General features: G+C 37.6%; 1 protein-coding gene across 1 annotated transcript in view; it reads right to left on the reverse strand.

Annotated features, from left to right (window-relative positions):
• The window catches only part of myo3a (myosin IIIA), a 53188-nt gene extending 36843 nt beyond the window's left edge, over positions 1-16345 (reverse strand). The window contains exons 1-4 of the mRNA XM_034150007.1: positions 16178-16345; positions 11961-12095; positions 3699-3803; positions 3461-3560 (exon numbers count right to left, since the gene is read on the reverse strand). Coding sequence (XP_034005898.1) covers positions 3461-3560; positions 3699-3803; positions 11961-12095; positions 16178-16345 — 508 coding nt within the window. The remainder of the gene's footprint in view (positions 1-3460; positions 3561-3698; positions 3804-11960; positions 12096-16177) is intronic.
• Positions 16346-21737: the final 5392 nt, after the last annotated feature.

Here is a 21737-nt window from a genome sequence, read left to right on the forward strand (position 1 = left end):
ATAGATCCTTCTAGAAGTCCCATATGTATATGTCGCATGCCTGACGTTTCAATTTTCTAGCCAAAATCACATCAGAATTGATCAAGACTAAACGTCTCTACAGCATTGCTAGCAGCTACCTCAGCATGTACTAAATGCTAATGATAGCATGCTAACAGTATCCCAATAACAGTAGTACACTTGTTTTGTTGCTGGGATAAAATAGTAATTGTCAGAAAAAATCTCCCCAAAAAATATAAACCTCTTTGTGGTGACAATAAGAGAGTTAAGGAGATAGCTAAGCCAGTATCCTTATGGGATCATGAATATCATAACTGGATCTTTTTTAATATCATATTACAGTCACATGATGATGCTCTTGCTGCTTTGCCCACCAAATTCTCACCTCCAATTCTTACCTCTATTCTTCTGCTTTCTTATCTGTAATGGTGCCCACAGCTTAGATCATGTTTCATTACAAACCCCAATGTTTCACAAAGATAACATTTCGTACTTTCTGTATGCCAACATGCATTTGTTTTGAATAGCCAGCAGAAGGATAAGAGCAGATAACAGTGAATATGTTAACATGGAAGTTAAAGTTTGATAGTAAAGTTACTTTAGAGCAATTATAGAATGTCAAGTTATTGCAGTAATGATTTATTGGTCATAATGATCCAACTTTAAATGTAATAACTTCCTATCTGGTTTTAGGGGCTCCCAAAACACGATGAACTAAGTGACAGCAATGTGTTAATGCTATGAATAATAATAGTAGATACTGCATTCTTCCTATTTTAGGCATGGAAATCAGGATTAGCTAGTGAAAGAAATGCCTGATAAGATGTTCTGCAAACCACATCTCTATATAATAACAAATTGTTTGGATGTTTGGGGTAATTGTATTATTATAACTTCCTATAAATGGTCTTATGTGCAATATCTTCTGAGACCCTAAAGCCTTTCATGATGTACTTCAAATTGTGAGTGGGAGGCAGACCTATATTTAGATTTATGAAGAGATATATGACTTTTATAGAGACAAATTCAAACTCATAATTATTTGCATTACCTAAGATGTTGTCAAGTTGTCCGACATTCAATTTGTGTTGCTAACAAGCTAATATTTAAGCTACATTCAATATGAGTGGGTGAAGCCCTCCACATCACTGCTGTGTAAGCTTGTAAATCATACTTGACTTGAGGGCTATATTCTGAATTTCTCTGTATTTCACTTTCCAACAAGACAATTCAAGAACAATTCATTTTATGAGCTTCCTAACATGTCATACTTTAGATTTACTCCAGTAGGACTCAGATGAGGGTGTTGCATTTTTCCTTGTACATGTGATGTCCACATTGTCTTTCCGTTAACTGTCAAGTGGGAACTAAGTATTTTTTTGCAAGTTTTTGTGTTTCTCTTATTTTCCTACGAAACTGTTATGATTGGCTGTGATTAAGAAAATATGAAGGACAGACCATCTATTTCTATTTATTTATTTATTTTGAGAAAGGGTCAGGTAACATAAGATTATTTTCTCCTCCCTGCTCCTTTTCAGGTATGGTGTGTTTATAGAGACATGTTTTGTAAATAATTGTTATACATTAAGTTGTGCATACCATGAACGGAACAAATAAAAATGAAATATATATTGCTAAATAAATATGTGGGACAATAGCTTCCCTTTACCTACATTATCTGACACTAATAAAGGCTGATGCTAGACTTGGCTGTTGACATTTATCAGCAAATATGTAACTGCCACTCTTGTCAAGAGGGACTTAATGCATTACCAGTCTGTCTCAATGACGCTTTTGACAGCTCAAGTGGCTGTAGATGGACACACTGGGCTGTTGTGAATATCAATCTTGTGACGTGGCAGTTCTTCACAACCACTAACAGCTCGTAAGTAATAACATATGATGCCCTCAACTTTCTGTTGTAAAAGGCCAGTATCTATATATATTATAAGCTCTTATTTTATAAGCTTTTTTTTTACAGCGTAGATATGCCATTGTAAAAATGTAGTGAAAGTCGAAAACTAACCAGCTAATATTTTTAAATTACATTTTACATCAAACATTTTTGTAACTAGTGTTAAACTGTTACAAGGTCAACTTTAAGTCACTGTACAGTTGAACTATAAATATAAGATAAGATAGGATAGGATATACTTTATTGATCCCAATTTAGGATTTTTTTTTCGTTAATATGTTGCTACTTTATCTTTTATTCCTGTTTTCTTTACTGTAGTTATACAAATCATTTTAATTGACGATGAGATGTTCTACTTTGACATATATGTTGCATCAGTTCTAGTCATAATCCAGTCATAAGCGCTAAGGTTGTATCAATTCATAATATTCATTGCCCAATTTAGTATTTAGCCGTAGGGTCATGGTCGGGTATCAGGGCAAAAGAAATAAAATAAAAAAGGTAAAACCTAATGTTTGGGAAATAATCACAAATCAATCTCAGCTGAGTAATCAGGTATACAATATTAGATTTACAGTGTTTACTGTTGGCTTTGAATTGCTGTCTTTAATATAACCAATTTAAGCATATATGTGAAATCAAGAATTAAATATTGAATGCAATAAAAAAGGCTTATATAGACATGTCAATTGTGCGAAAGTAGGCCCATTTAAAAAATGTAGGTGTTTGCGATGAGTACTAAATCACAACAAATATTGGAAAATGTAAAAAAGCTATAACAGAGTGCTTACCACCAGATGCAGATATTAAGAGACCTTTTATGACAACATTTCAATTGCTGAAAACCTCAAGGCTTCAGAGTTCCTTTTTAAAACTGGTGCAAAAACCAGGTGTTGAGAATCTGTGAGGAGGAGCTGCTCTTAAGACTAAACGGAAAGCCCTGCTTTTTATTAGCTAGTTCATATTAAAGTGCACCCCCCTTCTAAGAACTGTGCACTTTGTGCTTTGTGGTTAGAAAAAGGCTTTTAAGAGAAGCCCCACAATTAGCAGACTAAATGCAAACCTACACACATGTTGAAAGGGGATTGTATGTGTAATGAAAACAGGCAGCTGATGTTCAGCCCCTGAAGAAAACAGTGGTGAGTCATCCCCTGGAAATAGTCAGATTCACTTTGCGTATTGTAAGCCTTCAATTGAAAAAATATGGTCGTGCTGCTCTGAGCGCCTCATTTGGTTAAGAAAACACAAAAGCAAATCCGTGCAAACACAGAGTGAACAGCAACAATGTCCGCTGCTGTCTACTTGGGAATGTGAAAGATAGGTTGTAATGGAAAAGTGTATCGTCTGCCACCTCGTCAGGTCCTGTAAACACATTTCAACCTCTCAACGGAACTAATTAGCTCCACAATATTATTTGGCAAGCATCTGAGGGTAATGGATTTGACCCTCTTCTGTTAAGTAGAGCCATAACTTGATTGAAACTGATTAGAGGAGGATAGAACAGAAAAAGACATGGTTTGTTTGTGTTTTTTACACATTGCGTACCAAAATCCACGAGTTTGACACCTCCATGCGTCGTCAACAGGATGTTGTTGCCTTTGACGTCACGGTGAATAGTTTTGTGGACGTGCAGGTGCTGGAGGCCCTGTGACAAAAATAAAAAAGATTAACCGATTTTTCTGAAGCACCTGCTATCAAATGATCCTGTTCAAGCTTTTTCCCCGAAGCAATGTATTCAATTGTTATTGTCTCCCCTCTTGCACACGGAAAAGGCCAGACTTACCATAAGGGCCTCATGCAAGATGTATGCAATAATAGCTTCATCCATTCGGTCTCCTCTCTTCAGCATGCCTTTAGCCAGATCTGTCACAGAGCCGCCATTGCAGAGCTGCAACAGAAAAACACACAAAGAGAGGGGAATAATGAGCTAAAACTCAACATGAGTCAGCACTTATAGATGAGCTTATTCAATACGCTGAAATCTGGGGCATCTGAGATGTTCACACAGAGAAACAGCAGAGGAGGAACAAAGTTCTGATCCTAAGATTTCATAGTGAGAAAAGAGATGCTGGAAGTAATTCTGCCAATCTTTAGCAGCTTATCTTTCTGAGGCAGTTTAGTGAGGGGTGCAAATCGTGCCCACAAGGAGAATGTACATTATGTGTGCAGGGCTTAATCTACAGCATGCTGTGATGACTAAGCAGGGTAAATATTAAACATGCACAATTGAAGTACATCCTCTTGTGTTTTCAAACATTTAATAAGGAATAAAGGACATTTTAGGACAGCAATCTAGAGTGGAAACAGAATGTAACAAGAACACAAATCCACATGGAAGATTTCTTTTTTAGTGTTTGATTTCCTGTGTTTTTTTATAGTGTACTGCGTTTAGATATGGACTCCACCGTCAGTGGCAATCGTTCTTGGAAAATTACAGAAAATTACCCAGCACGTTGCCTTGGCAACAATGATAACCCTTAATTTGGACTTTTCTTCGAGATATGCCGGCTGCTAGTGAAAAGAAATTGTAGATGCTGCGTGTAAACACACATCCCTGGGGGGGGGAAATATATCATCTACAGATGCAATAAACATACAAACGCCTCTTTTTTTATTCGATATGAATATTTTGAATTTCACAGCTTTATACTTAACTGCATATGAAAACATTTTGTCAGATGGGAAATTTCTATCATATCTTTCTATGTATGGAGCATTTGTCCTGTATAATTACACTCATTTCCCACACTTAGTAAACTAAAGGCTTAATCAGGCATGCAGTGGAGTGTGGTTATTTAGGATTTGAATCAGCCCCCTGCAGCGATAGTGATAAAGACATTGTACAGCACATGTCAACAAAGGTTACTCATAAAGAACTTATACATTACATTAAAAACAATGATTGTTGTGCCTTAGCATGGAGCATATATTGTTATAGTTATTTCTTTAAAATTGACATTGAAATAAAATGAATTGAATGTTGCATAATGGCACTAGATAGAAAATGATGTATTATTATCCAATGAATATAGATAGTCCCCTGCAATCTTAAGAATTAAAATGCTGGTACAATAGTAGCATCATAATACAGAGATTATATATGCAGGGTGTGCTAAAATCTCCTAAAGGCTCATATGTGTTATTTCATTATACTTTTACCCACAAGGCATGATTGCCTTTGCACACAATCCACACACAAGTGTTTCTATGTTAATTGAGCTAACTGCAGGAAGCCATCAAATGCTTTTACCACCAACAACTTACAGTGAACAATTTTTAAAGAGAACAAAACATTGCATTACATTAATTTGAGGGATGTACAAATGAATGTCATTACTGTTTATTCTAGTGATTCATTTTCCTATTAATTTTTTTTTATCAAACAATGAAACATGAAGATTGTAATTTACAATGGTATAAAAGCAGCACATTCTTACATCCTGGGAAAAACTGTTATCGCAAATATGAGTTTGGTTTTATTTGTTAAAAAATATTTAAAAAATGATATCAATAGTGATCATGAATTCATAAGAATTGCCCTTTGGATGTTGGAACATCAGAACATGTATAACAATAGAACATAGCACCACAATAGGCCATGATCATGTGAAAAGCCACCCACCCCTCCTACAGTATTGCAGCAATACACCCTGAAAAACAGCGTGTCATTATTCTGTCATTTTGTGTTTCTTTGTCTTTCTTTCTTTGTCTTTCGTCTCTTAGTAGCAATTTTGTTTCTCTCTTCAGGCGTTTTGTCTGTCTTTGTGGTCATTTAACCTCTCTTTGTTGTTGTTTGGAGTGTCTTGTAGTAATGGTGTTCCTATTTGTCGTAGTTTTGCCTCTCATTGTGTCTTTCTTCAGTCATTTAATTGGCTTTCCAACGATAAATGTAAACAGTCACTTCAGACAGAGACTCAGGGGCACCATTAGCACCTGGGGCTGGTAGACACTAATCCTTCCATGCACTAGATGCTGAGAGTGACGCAGGTCTTTGACCTTGACTAAGCAACGGCATAAGTTTTCGACTCTGTGCCTCGTGTCTGTTTTCTGTTTGCCTATCAATCTACCTATCCATCAGGAGTCCAGAGAGCTGTTGCAGGATGGATGGCATGCATCTCAGCTGCCACATGGGGAGCTTAATCACTTCCTCTCTCTGCTATCAGACGTGCAGACTAACTGCAGTTAAGCAGAGAACACCACTGAGGATTTCACAGACAGCACAGCTCTCTGACAATGAGCCGCGCCTGACGTCAGTCCACATCACTGCTGCCATATCACCTGTCATCATTAAATTACACCGGGCAGACAAAGAGATCCATATTAATGAGAGGTCCTGTGTCCTAGATTTAGCCGAGCTAAACGTTAGCGCTCTCACCTGAGCCCACTTCCAGAAAGTGATGCTGGGCATGAACATTAATTATTTGAGATGTGGTGAAGACGATATATTTGAAACTTCAGACCTGGTTTGATGTAAATCTTGTACAGATTAAACCAGATTTCCTAACCCTCGGGTACAGATATGTAATCACATCTAGTGAGGGTTTTATTCCTTCATGTAACAATGAAGAAACGAAAGACAAATTCCCATTCAATTGTAAAACATCATTAATTTATGATGCTCATTGATTGTAAACATAGATAGGAATAAAGAAAACAGCTGAATAGAAAATAGCTTTAGTAATTTCATGTGGCTATAAACACATCTGATACATTTCAGGTTAGCAATGTAACTGTATTCTGCCATAAATGTAAAATTAGGACCTTCTTTATAGAGCATACTTCTAATGATTCCCCTCAAGATGTATTATTACCGACAGCTGCCAACAAGACATAAACATCAAGAAAATAACACTTTAAAACTAAAGTCAACACTACCATTTCCAAACAATTGGGAAATAGTTGTTTTTGCTAAATAAAAAGTGTAAATGCTACTTACTTAAGACTTTCTTAATGAGGTTTGTCCAACACAGATTTGCGTAGAATCTGAATAAAAACTATTCATATTTACTATTTATTTCCTACAACTTCACTAGGACTGCAAAGTCATGTGTGTTTCCAAAGAACCATCAATTATCAAAGAAGAAAAATTAAAACACTGAATACTGAGTGGAATATTCTCCATTACAAATTAGGTCAAGTGTGTGTTTAGTCATGTTAATCAAATGAGTTGATCAAAGACCTTTTAAATAAATGGATGAAACAAAAAATAAAGATGAAATGATCAGGCCTGACCCTTGACTCAGTGAGGAGAAACCACAGCAGCCGCTAAAATACACAGCTGCTGACTTTTTGGTCAACTATCTTTGATGTACGTATCCAAGCAAATATAACTAGCATTTCCTATTTCCTGTAAATGATTGGATGTTTGTAGTTGTGTCATGCCTGCAGCACTTAATCATTCCTGTTAGTGTTACACGCTGGATCTTCTCCACAGAAAAACACCTCTATTGTTACTGTGGGCTTATCGTTTACACACAAAAGCTGGTGTCTACTTTCTGCCACCGTTTATTGCAAAGTCCAAGCAAGGAATAACATTGTAGACCTCATTGTCAATTAATGAGTGCAGAGGTGGTTTGGCTGAGGTTGGAGTCAATACAGAGACTAATGGGGGAAATGCAGGCCGCAGTGGTTTATTGTTGTGACTTTTAGAAGAAATCCGACAAAATATCAATGTGGGGTCAATAAGAGGACGAACAACAGGATAAATACAATTATATTTCTATGATTCAGATGGAATTTAATCTCTCTCCGTATTTCTTTTTTTGGGGGGTAAGATTTACATTCAGTAAAAATGTAACTTTATTCTGAATTTTCAAGAGCACCACATGGAAATGACTCTCGATGTCTTTGGTTTGACTCTTTGCTTTGCCTACTTAGTTTTTCTTTGATTTCACATTTCAGGTCATCTCAAGCTCTACAGTTATATCTGTACACAAGCTTGCATGTTTGTTTCCTTTCCAAGAAACCTCTTTGTTTTATTCACACGTTTCTCCATTTTGGCCATTCTCCAAGATCGCAATGCGTCTTATACTATTACATTATTCTCTAAGTGTAATTTAATAAACTGTGGGTTTGCTGTCACACTTGTTTGACAAGACTTTCCATGGCTGCAGGAACTCGGCCAATGGTTCTGATGAATGCCCTTCATGCCTGCTTACTTCAATTCCCTAGTATAGGAGCTCTTTAATTTTTGAAATCTTCCTGTCTGATATGATTTCTCTGTTCACATCGCAGTTCCAAGTTGGTCTCCAAGTGCCCCCTCCACAGCTTTGATGCAAATATTTGTAAAGAGGTCTATGCTACGCCGAGACTTTATGAACATGTAAACGAGGTTTTTTTTAAATATTCAACAGAGATTTACATACACAGGATTTGCTGAAAATGGTGAAAAAGATGCTGGATGTGTGATAACATCATGAAAACGATCCGATGTGTGCTCTGTTTAGTCAATAAATTGATCACAGAAGCAATGTTTCACATCAGAGATCAGCAGCTTTTAACCAGACGTAAAAGTTAGCTTTCCCATGTAATAGTTACTCTCCAACTACTGCCACTTATATAATTATAACCAATGTAAGTGACAACAAAGCATTAGTAAAACAGTAGCATTCTTTACAACAATTTAAAGTTACATTTGAAAGGCAACATAGGTCATTACAATTCAAAATTGTGATTAGATTTTTGCCTGGTACATCTTAAAGAAAGCTTTTAAAGTTTCCAATCATCGTTGCCCTTTATATTACAGGGTCTTCCAGTAAAACAGGGATGCTCACAAATGACATGCACATCTAAATCAGGTTTTTCCTCATCGCAATCTTTGAAGTGTGCTTGAGCTCTCTGGGAGCTAAATTAGGCCATCATACATGAAAGCGCGCTCATCTCTGCCCACATCCGCCGCCATAAAGGAGCGCAGTACACAGACGAAGCCAAAAGCTTGCAGACCCCAATGAGGGGCTAACAAAGTGAAGGACGCCATTTGTATGTATTCAGTTCATAATGAGCGGCCTGCTTGTCAGCGCGGGGCAGAGAAAGGCTCCTCTCAGCAGAGCTAAAGGATGGAAAATTACAGTAACCATGGTGAATGTCCACCTCACTGCCTGCTTTCCTGTCTCTCCACTTCTAAACCCCCATGTGCATCTACTTCAGAGCACACATACACACACATGCCCCGCACAGCCACTTGCTAAACTGTCAGGCAGTGATTTCAGCCTCAGGATTAGACAGATTTGGAGTGCTGGCTGCAGATGTTTGCAAGGGAAATGTAGAAAATGGACATGCAAACCACAGAGGAAACAATAAACAAAGTAGCAAAGCTGAGTGAACTCTGCGTGCAGTTTGTGGTCTGATTCTTCAGCGTCTTGTACTTGATATCCGAGCAAAGTGATTGCAGGGTCCTCTGCAGAGGTCATGAGGAAGGACAGCGATGAAAAGGGGAAGAAACACAAGCTGCAGAGGTGAAAACTATCTACTGGGTTACAGAACACTGCTACTGTAGATGCAAAGCCCACTGCGCTTGGATTACAGAAATGTAAACACTCTGTTCTAGCATGGCTGTGCCTGATAATGAAAGAAGGAATAGAACAATGCAGAGTACAGTTTGTACAGATTTCTTTTTAAGGTGCAATCACAAAAGGTTACTTGGTTGAAAGCGATTGCCTGAACGAACAATACACCAAAGCTTAAATGCCATTTGATTCAATCTTGTACTGGAACTGCAAATGGACTAAAAATTCAAATCTCTTCTCTCATTTTTATGCTTTTTCAATGTACTCCTCCATGTGTTTTTACATGTGTTGGTATTCTGTCAAATGAGTTTCTGCTATAGAGGGATAAGGTTTGGGAAAGAAATGTGGTCTTTTTTTATTATTACTTCTCAAAACAACTAAATGTTAGCAAAATCCGAAGCAATGGTGGAAATGTAAATTCAATACTTAGGCATGGCTGTCATCACAATAATGCCATGTGCAACATTTAAACGTTTGCAAATACTTGTTGTATTTATTATTTTAACATAGTTTGACGCATATTAGCATTCTTGTAAATAGCACTACAACATTCTGATCATCTTATTTTGCACTAAAGAGAAAAGTAACAAAAGGTATTGGGATTCATCCTCTGGGGATCATGATTATCTGTAAAATATTTAATGGCAATAGCTATTGGACTTATTAGAAAGCGTTACTAAAAAAATGCAACGTCACATTCAAAATCACAACTATAAAGACAGCAAAATACATTAACTTCTACACTTCAGCAGCATTAGTTATTATTATCAACGCTCAAGTTTGCTGACATGTTTATCAGATGTATCAAGGTTTGTACTGCTCTCTATCAAAGCAGGAACAGAAATGACATGCTCAGAAATTCAATGAAACACCCCGAATCCGCCAAAGTGTTAGACCCCACAACCACCTCTCTGAGGTTGACCTCCATTACATGTTTGTCTGGAGGTTGACATTTTAAAAAGGCTACAGCAGGCAATGAAATATGAAAGACCCAGAACTGGGGAGCTGCAGGGGTTTTAAGATGTAAAGAAAGATCAGGAAGGTCCGCTTGAACTTTCACAAATTCATACCTACATCTAGCCATTGCTGCACAACAGTAGGTGCAAGAAAGCAGATTCTTGTTAAATGCAGTAAGGCTTTTGTTCAAAATCGTTATTTTCTCTAATCAGTTGCCAATTTAGCTAAGGTAGTTTACATGTTAGTGCACCAACAACCTCAAAAATGTTTGAATACTTTCCACCATTTTAGCATTTTCTACCTAAAATCCCCAAAAACTGAAATCAGCCACAGGACACATGGGCCTGTGCTCCAACCTGCTGCAGTGCGTGTATAGAGTAATGCACTGCGACAGCGCCTGTAAACAGAAATCCCTGCTCTGCTGCTCTCAGCAGGGTGCTCACCTCCACCCCCAACATATCCATGTTGTTGGCCTACATCCAAATCCCTGAGGTGGCCTATAAGTAAACTCCTAGACTACCCGGGTGGCTTATACTGTTACATAATCCCTGGGCAGATTGGTCACCACTGCATATACCTGGCCAGACATAGGTTGAGATGTACAACCAGACCTTTAATCTGCACGTATGCATTGTGTCTGCACGGTGCAGCCACATTATACAGGTGAATGGTATTTAAAGCACGTGAGGCTAGGTAGGTAGTGAGTTATTTTTGCTGTCATTGGACAAAAAATCCACAAAAACCTCTCAACATGGCTCAAATACTGAACTTGGTCGTCAGCGGGGCGTTTTTCCTGCCGCTCTGATTCTGTTTTTGTAGCAGACGATTGCAAGCCAAGCTTGACAGCGTGAATATCATAAATATGATGTTGCATTCGGTTATGCAGGGTTAAGACGCATAAGCTATATAAACTGGTACTTATATAATAAAAAATATGAATCATTTAAACTTCATCATGGATTCATATAGATTTTATTTATTTATTTGATTGTGAAATTTAAAAATAATATAATAATAATACATGGGATTTTTATAGCGCTTTTCCTAATTTTCGAAGACGCTTTACATCAAATCAATACCCACAAGATGGATCTGCTTCGTAGCATTGCCTTTGGTACGATTAGTTATTTATTTTAACAATTTTTAATTTACACAATTATTTTTGTAGTTTTTAACTCCCATCGAGAAAGAAAAGATAGAGATGATCCATATGATGCCAGCAAGGATCCAATATCATTAGGTGAAATCATTTAAACGAAGCATCTCGCCCTGTCAGGGAGCAGCGCTATTGGCGTTACGTATCAATATTAAGTGTACAGTGAGTATGGTAATGTTTTACCTGGGAACGTTTTAGTGCAGTGAGTTTACAATTGATTTGTCAGTAAATAATTGCAATATCTCTTTAATACTCAAGACAAACTCCTGTGCCACTGCTGAAGGGGGTTTGTACCAAAGTAAGCAACAATGGCATAATTATCATGGGTTTTATAATACCAAAACTAAACAGCTCACCCCAGCACAAAGGATTCAATCAATATGGTTTGCAAACATATGGTGGTTTTAAATACAATAAGTGTTCCTACCTCCAGTACTAGCCACAACTGGTCTCCACATTTCACATCCTTCTTGTAGTACATCCCGTAGAATTTGACAACATTGGTGTGGTCAGAAAGAGCTTTGAGGATGTTGTACTCTGCCTCGATTTCCTCATCAATATCCTGAAAAACAGGGACACAGATCAGTTAACATAACACATTTCTCATGTTTACCAACCATTTTTTCCCTTTTTGTAACACTTTTTACTCAAATAGATATGAGGATAAAAATGACAAAAATATCTAGTGATGGTGACTTTAGCATTCTATATTAACGAAATTGAAACCACTCCCATGCCTATACTGTAAACTAAGCTTAAGCCAAGAGAAAGGTTATCTTTACATATCATTAAGACTGAAGACATGGCTCTGACCAAAGGTATTGTAAAAGGATACTTCATTTATAAAGCTCACTAATCCTTATGTTATATTGTGTTTTAAAAACTAAAGGTTCTCCGCTGGTTACAGCCTGGATGCTAAGCTACAGTAAGCGTCACCTGGATTTAGCTTCATAAAACGTTTTTAGAGAAGAGAAGGTATTTTATTCATCACCTTGGGGAAATTCAGCTGTAACAGAGTTATTGATCTTGTTTTCTAACTCTAGCGAAACAAGTGAATAATCACTTTAGAACTGTTGCTGTTCTTTAGGACAACTAGTGAAGTCTCTACCACTGACTCTTGAATTGAATGTGTGTGAAAGGGGCAAATCCAGGAGTTCATAAATACATAAATTATGGGATACTCTTTTACTGTAATTTGCAGCCATACAGTGTGATTAATTCTAACGAGACAGGGGTATTGTACATGGAAATTAAACGTATTCAAAACTAGGTTAACCATAGACACAAATAATTCAGTGTTACCTTTGACTGTGCAGTTGTAATTGTTCAATAATTGTATATTATGCAAATATAACACAATATTATACAGTTTTTCGCAATTTATATAAGTTGAAATCAGGATCAAATACAAAAATAACATGACAAATTACATATGACATATTATTTATGACTAATACTCCACTGCAGTTTTTCCAATCCACCCAAAACAAAGCAGCGAGTCATACAAAGGTAAATGAAACAGATTGTTCCTTCTTAAGACACCAGAAAGATAAAAACTATCCAGTATTTTTCAAGGAGAAAAAAGTGTTAGAGGAAAAAACGAATACAAGAAAAGGTTTTGTGTAAAAGAAATATGGTTTTGATTCCCTCTCATAACCCCTCAGAGTAGCTGTAGCAAAAATGATTATATAGTGCCTCTGTGCACCAAAAAGAAACAAATTATTCTCCTGAAATGCTATAACCTGAACCTCAGCATACTGTAGCACATAAGGGGACTTTCCACTGTACTTGTAATGAAAGTAATAGGTCTAATACTCAACCAAGTGATTAAAACGATGGTAATGATGGTGCTCACAGTCTAGTGGTCTGAGGATAATCATTTCTCAATAATGAGAAAGAGTAACAAATGTACAAAAGACTAATGGGACTTTCATAAGCATGAAGGCAGGAATTAATAGAAAATGGCTGCTCATTAGAGCTGCTGTTTCAGCCATACAGTTCACTGTACCATCAAAATAAACAGAGGTAAATGATGGCTATGCACTATGACATCAAGGAAATATGAAGTATGAAAGTCAACACTAATGTTTCTTTATCTAAAAATAGTAACCTTTCTTAATTGTAGTTAGTACCTCTTGCGCAGTAATGTTCTGTAATTCGTAAATCTTTTCTGCTTCTTGGATGTCAGAAGCAACATCGTGTTTATCTGCTCTGTGTCAAATTGTTCTTGCTTTGGGCCATATTTGCTTCACACACTTATGCATGGGTGCCAAATGGGTTTTGGCTCAGTTCTAAAAACTCTGCACAAGCAAGAGGAGCCCTGCAATGATAAATCCAAGAATTAGTCAGAGGCAATTTGCTGAGATAATGATTGTAGATGGAAGAAACCTCCTTTTCTTAACGCCCTCTGCAGAGAACAGAGCAGAGCACCATGACTTAAATCTACTAATGAGTCAGTGACTGCGATGTGTCAGATTTACAAGAGATCTGTCCAAATACTTTCCAGAACTTTATACACATATTCTTCCTATTAAACTCCTCATTCTGAAATCATTTTTGTAAGGATGGGTCAGTTCTTAACTGCTTTTGCTATTATATAATTACTATGTAATGTAACACAAACTCTTGAAATGGTTTGCAAATATTATTGTCATGTCTTGTTTTGAACTGTAGCCAAGAAATAAAAAAGGAAGAGAACTCACAAAGATTAAATTAAACTTAAAAAACAAATGTGTTTAATCATATCTTCTGGAACTGTCATATCCATATCACTTAAGAGTGATGTTTTTACATGGTGTAGCATAAATACTTTATATAATGTGCAGTATATACAAATACATATCAGGGCTCGACATTATAAATGGCCCGCTGGCCCGGAAGCACTATTTAGACACCCCAGGCCAGCATAACGTATTTTCCACTTGCCCGCTCGGGCCACTACAAATATTGCTTTAAAAAAAAAAATGTGTCCTGTGGTATTGGTATTTTGACAAGCAATTTTGTTAAATTGTTTCGTTTATTAATGCTACAACATAGCGTTTCATGAGGCGGTTGTCGATGTTGGGTGAAAAGCAAACAGCTGTTTGCTGCAGAGCGCAGCGCAAGCAGGCTCCCGTGCGCGGGAGCGCGCTCCTTCACTACAGACTTTCTCGCCACCTAACCATTCGCCAAAATGTTTTTAATACCAGCGGTAACCGGCCAAGCGCCGGGCAAAAAACAATCTTCAAATAAAAGAATGTCACCGGAGGAGTTAAAGGAGAGTGACAGGGAGTATGAGAAGAAGAGGGAGAGAAAGTTTCAGCCACACTGGCTTGATCGATGGAGTTGGCTTCAATATGATGCCAATATAAACAAGCTCTGTACATCAATGCCGACCTATGCTGACAAGTAAGTGAAGAGTAGAAAATATAAAGGTATTCGCTGTAGGGAAATGTCCCAGCAGGGATAATGAAGGTTCTAATCTAGGCTATTATATAGCCATTACATGTCTAACTCCTAATGACAGGAAGGCAGAAAGCGCATTATACAAATAATAATACTCATAATAATGATAATAGCAGACATTTTTTAACAATGACCACAATATAATTATTTTAAAGGTCCCATGTAGGGATGGGTATCGTTTGAAATGTATCGATTCCGATTCCGATTCCGATTCCGGTTCTGCTTATCGATTCCGGTTCTTATCGATTCCCCGTTTTGATTCCAAAATTGTAAAAGAAAGAGGTCAAACGTTTAGATAACAAAAATATCTTTATTCTTTTAAGCTTTAACTGACATTTTTACAAATAAAAAATATACATGCAATACAAATGTATTGCACAATAGCTGTGCTTTACTTTAACTGAGCTATGCCTGTGGCAAGCTATTAACAGGCATTATACTGTGCCTTGTCTTTTCCTTTTTTAGTGTAGTGGAGCCTCACTTTAGAGCGTTTACCGCGATCCATCTTTGGTGTTATGAAGTGACTGAGCTCGTGAACTGTCTACGGGAGGGCGGGGGGAGCCTCGCTGCGTTCATTCGCGATGTCTCACTGTCTCGCAGATCCCACGCAGCAATCACTGATGTTCCGCTGTAACGGTGGTAGACTCATCAGAACAGAGTGGGCGAGCTGACCAATCAGAGCACAGTGGGCTCACAGGGAGGGGGGGGGCAGGAGTTCCAACAAGCCGTTTAGGACAGAGAGTGAATACACATACTATACAGAGATGCTGTATGAGAAACCAATGTGAGTTTGGAAAATTGCACAATATAAATCTATTCTAGTAGACCTCAACAATGGAATTATGATCAGTAGAAATGGCCATGACACGGACCTTTAATAAACCAAATATGAACAATTGAGGAAAATGAGGAAGAACTGATGATTAAAATGTTGTAGTACAAGTAGTAATGTAGTTTGTGCATAAATTACTATTGCAACAAATGTGTTAATTTTCTTCATTATTAGTCGATTTTTTGGACGAATGCTCTTGGGCCAGTGGTGACAATGGTGGGGCATGTGACAATAAAATGTCTACCCCTGCATATAATGTTTTTCCAGGTATACAAGTGTATAAGGAGTGTTAACACTAATAGAAGAAGTATAACATATGCCATTTAAATTGAAATACACTCCTGTACCAGATAACAAAGTCAACTTACATGGATGGGATCCAGTATCTTTACAGCCGCTTTACTTCCATCAAGTTTGTTGAGCACCTTGTAGACTTTTCCATAAGTCCCTTTCCCGATTGTCTCGATGATGTCCCAGGCGTCAGTAGGATCTGGAAAGTTGTCGAACACAATCGATTTCCCTGATTGTGGAAACATCTTCTGGAGATTTCTCCTATGAAAGAAAAACACACAAGGATCACTGAGTGTTGCAAGAGAGGAAAGTGGCAACTTGTATAAAACCTGCAGATGTGCTTTGTTCTTTAAGAGTTCCACTGAAGGAGATTTAAAGGCCATTATGCATATAGTCAGTATATAGAATACATTTTGAACAACACACATTGGTGTGTTGTTGCGTGATAATCATTGGATTATCACACATGAAACGGTTATTTGTCTGAGGAGTGTCTCTTAAAAACAGACATATTACCTTTCTTAAGATCAAATACAATACTCAATGCATTTTTTTGTGTGAAATGATTTTGTACAAAAGTGTTACCAGATAAGTGTCTTGTTTACTTGTGTCTTGTTGACTGTTGAAAGTGATGTCATACTGGTTTGTTTGGGAATTGAACTGGAGGACCTTTTCACTACAGGATAATCCAGTGGCAGATTGAGGGTTAATTCTTGGAGGTTTCCATTTAGCTGCATGACGCAACAAGGTTAAATCAAAACTCTGGACATAAGTGGGCATACGTATAATAAACATGTATTCAACTTCATTTTACTCCTTAGTATTATGTCAACTTTAAAAATGTGTAACTGACCTCAGTTTCTATGATAGCCACTGATATCACTCTATCATTACTACAGTATTTCATAGTTAGAAAAGTGTAATTTAAACTATAATAACATATATCCAACTAGGATAAAAACACACACACATTATCAAGGTTATTAAATGCAGTGAAAAAAAAAAAAAAATGTAGATTGCATGAAGATGTCCAAAGGAAAGTTAGTCAGAGCCAAAAAACTCATAATGTTAAGGAAAGCAACACTAAATCCTCCACAAACACACTGCTTAACAATCCTTCAAGAGAAGGGTGCCTGTTGCTGCCCTCTCAATTGTGCATTAAACATTGAATCTACTAAACTACTACTACTAAAAAACATACTGACAGCAGAGTAAATCCAAACAAACTTACATTGTTTTCTTAATAAGACTTGAAACATTTTTGAATAAACAGTTAATCCATTTCTGTGCAAAAGGTTAGCTTGGAGCGGTGGTGGGCCAGCCTGGCCTGGCGGTGAGTGTAAACCACAGAGGAGGAGCTAACGTGAGCTAACGCCAGCTAATCTCACCAGCAATTCCCCCGCTCCAGGGCTGCCATTGGAAACCATCTCTAAGTGGTATGAGATACAGCGGGATTAGCAGGAATTAGCCACTGTAGCACCGTGAGCCTTTCCCCATATAGACGCCCATTCATACACAAAGCTGGTTAGAAGACCTAAGCACAAACAGTGCTGCAGTGGGCAACTACTCCTATTATTATCAGTGGTCACTTTATTTGTGTTAAGGGAAATTGCCTCTTAACTCACCTCTCAACAGTAATTTTATCTAATCTAAATATTATAATTATTATGAATAAATTAGTAAATGATCATAAATCACTCCAGGGAAACGTAAAGCTGGCACATAGTCATGATTTTGCAGTGATATTATCAGTCATCACCTATGCACAGCAATTAGACTCCTGTACATGTGAATGCATGTTTAGGTAATTGCACTCCAGTGCAAACCTGCAGATAACTTCAATAAAACATAAGTGCTTCTATAAGTGACAACGTGCTTTGACACATGAGAAAGGAGGGTGAAACTGTAGGACTCACATTGGACACCTCCAACAGGAGCTGCAGGGAAATGAGCCCTTACAGGAGACTGTGTGTGTCTGTGTGTGTGTGGGGTTATCCAACCTTGTTCGCCCTGAAACACTGGCTGCTTGTCACTTTTAGTTAGATGTTTACTGGCATTAACCAGAGTCTTTGAAGTGCACAAATCATGGACTGCACAGGTATAACTGAGCATTACTGTATTACTGTGTTTTTATAGAAAGAAAGAAGGTTATAACATTTGAAAAAAATCTAATTGAAAACCAAATTACATCTTAAAAGTCCTAAGTGGAAATGTACTCTCTGATCTGAGCGATGTGTAAGTGGACTTTTGGTCACTTGAAGCTCCTAAAAGAAACTGAAGATGCATTTGGTAAAAGCGGACACCGGCGTGGACTAATCCGCAACGCTGATGAGTGGGTTAAAGTTTCGGCTTAACCTTGGCACAACAATACTGCCAGTGAACAAGTCAAAGATAATGTAGCTGGTTGGAGACAGTAGTATTTATGCAAGTGCAAGTGATTAAAGAAGTATTCAGATTCTTATTTAAAAAAAAATACTGATACCACAATGTAAAAATACTTCACAATTACTTAGTGAAAGGAAAAGTATGTCAGTTTTATAAAAAAAATTACTTAAAAGTTCTCAAAAGTAATATATTGTGCAGTAAAAAATGTCCAGTGTTTCACAATCATGGGTGTTGATTATTATTACTGCTGCAATAATATGTGGTTTAAGGTTGTGCTTATATGAACTAATACTGTTGGTTAGAATAACATAAAATGCATCATAATGTACAAGACCATTATAAACGTGGCATTGCTGTTCAGGGAGAACCATGTTTCCCTAAAAACTCCACTTTCTCTTCAGTTTTGTGACAATGCATTTGCCAGCTAATCCAAATTGTATATTTGGCTTAAGGCTTAAGGAGTAACATTTCTGAAAAGTATAATATTGTTCAGTTTATCACAAACATATCACCAAATCTGGAGATATTGGTTTACAGTGGACAGAGAGGCAATGAAAAATCTTATCTGTAAAGTAACCAAAGCTTGCAGACAAATAGGAGTAAAAAGTACAATATTTCCATCTGAGATGTAGTGGTGTAGTAGCATAAAATGGAAAGTAAAATGTACTCGTATTTGTACTTAAGTACAGCAATTGAGTAAATATAAGATATACTGCTAAGATTCAAGTATGGGGTTTCGGATCACAATGCTACATAAAGCAGAAAAAATTATGTCTATGGTTTGGTTCTTGAATTTTGCTAACATAATAAAAGTAAATAAAGTAATTATACAACATTCACAATAAGAGAACAATATTTTGAGGACTAAGGTCTAGGATATGTAAGAAACACTGTTTAACGAATCTCAATGGGAAAACCTGAATAGGAGTCTCATAACTACTCAGCAGAAAATAGTAACACAGCTTAAAATTAAAATAAGCAACACCGCTGTCTACCAAATGAAAAAGAAATATTTCAATATTCATATAAACTTACATTTGATGGATGATGGTGAGAAGGTGAGAATAGAACCCAAGCAGGGTGAGGGTAAAGCATAGATTTAGACACATAAACATGCAAACACACACACACACACACACACACACACACACACACACACACACACACACACACACACACACACACACACACACACACACACACACACACACACACACACACACACACACACACACACACACACACACACACACACACACACACACACACACACACACACACACACACACACACACACACACACACACACACTGAATGTCAAGTAAACATGTGCTGAGCCACTCCCAACATTTGCAAATAAGGAATCCAAATGAAGGAGCCATGCTTGGGTCTAAAGATCTAGTAACACATGCAAACACTCTCATGCTAGCCAAAAAGTCATCATACTTACTGTGAGCTCATTTGTATGCTTGAGTATAAGTTGAGGATGAAGCATTAGCAAGCAGCAGCAGCAGGGTGTAGTTCCTGTGTGCCCCAACCTCTTCTGCTGTATTATACATCAACAATAAAGGAACACAATATTACAAAGTAATATAGGCTCAATACGTAATTAGTTTAAGTAATTAGTTTTAGCATGAGGGCGTGCAGTAGCAGCCGATAAGTCTGATAGTGTCATAAATTAGCCTGTGGAAGACAAACTAACAACAGGCAAGTGTACCGTGTGCAGCGAGGAGCGAGTCAGGTGCAACAGGCCATGACTGCACTGAGTGCCCTCAGCATCGTTAGCAGTGTCCCGTTACAGGCTCTGCTGCTGGGGAAAGAGCTGCTGTGGGGCTGAGCCAGAGCTGGACTGAGAGTTCAGTTCAGGGTCTGATGCTATCTGAAGCTTGGCTCGAATACATTCTGTTTGTGAGCATCATAAATTATTTGTAAAGAAACAGCTAATCTGATTTTTGGATGAAATGTCCTTCCCTACGTCACAGGTCACAACACAGAACTGAAAATACAATGTACACATCACTTTTTTAGTGAGTTACTCAGATGAGTACCAGGAGACAGCGTTAGGTACTCACCCCACACAAAGCGTGGTGTTAATAAGTGCAGTCTTCCTCACTGTCCTCCTCAGTGTCTCCTTCACTGTCCTCTTCTTGCATGGTAGATGATGAAGATGCTGCAGATGCACCTCCCTGTCCCTGTTTAAGCCTCCGATTTGCTTTCTCCAAAACTTGTTGCCAAAAATGTGAAGTCCTTGCATTTCCTGAGGCCAAGTTGAAGGATCAAATACTAAGAAATGATCACATGACTTGAAATCATATCTAATTTCAGATGTGGGAAGTAACTAAGTACAGTTATTCAAGTACTGTACTTAGGTACAATTTTGAGATTCTTGTACTTTACTTGGGTATTTCTATTTGATGCTACTTTGTACTTCTACTCCACTACAGTTCAGAGGTAAATGGTGTACTTTTACTCCACTATATTTATTTAATACCTTTAGTTACTTTACAGATTTGGATTAATGATGTAAAATATAATCAAGTCTTACATCAGACTTTAGTTACACCTGGAGTAAATTCAGAAGCTACCCTGCAGTATACAAAGTCATTAAAACTAGCAGCACCTTTGCCAGCTTTTTGATAACACTTAATGATTCAATAATTATAAAACATATCATATATATTATTCTGAAATGGACCAATCTGCACAATAACTACTTTTACTTTTGGTACTTTAACTATATTTTGATGATAATACTTTTCTACTTTTACTTGAGTAACATTATGAATTCCTACACAAGAGCTGAGTACTTCTTCCACCTCTTTCTGATTTCAAACTCAACACCCTGAGTAAGTTGTGTGTTCGGTTCTGCTCCACCTTGTTGTAAATAAAACTGCAGCAGCAGCTTGACAGCGCGTGAACTTTGCGATCAGCTGATTTTGCACAGTTCTCCAGTGTATGCGCGGGGCACAGAATGTGCACAGGGGGAGTCTCCCTCCGCAGCCAGTTGACGTAGCCTATGTTGTTCATACATACCGACGTTAACAACAACCCCGTCTGTGCACACGGTGAACAACTCTGTCGTCCGGTAATCTAAGCCTCTGCCTCCTGTAAAGGCTTCACAGGTCCGTTATGGCCTGTGCGGCTCGGCTCAGTTCGATCAGTCCAATAAAGTCCGGAATTGTTTTGCAGGGAGCAAAACGCCAAAGTGGCTGCCTAATGTATTTTGTTTTTTTGGACATGTCTAGTAATTGA

Source organism: Trematomus bernacchii, unplaced genomic scaffold (genome assembly GCF_902827165.1).
Source record: "Trematomus bernacchii unplaced genomic scaffold, fTreBer1.1, whole genome shotgun sequence".
In the NCBI taxonomy this organism is placed as follows: Eukaryota; Metazoa; Chordata; class Actinopteri; order Perciformes; family Nototheniidae; genus Trematomus; species Trematomus bernacchii.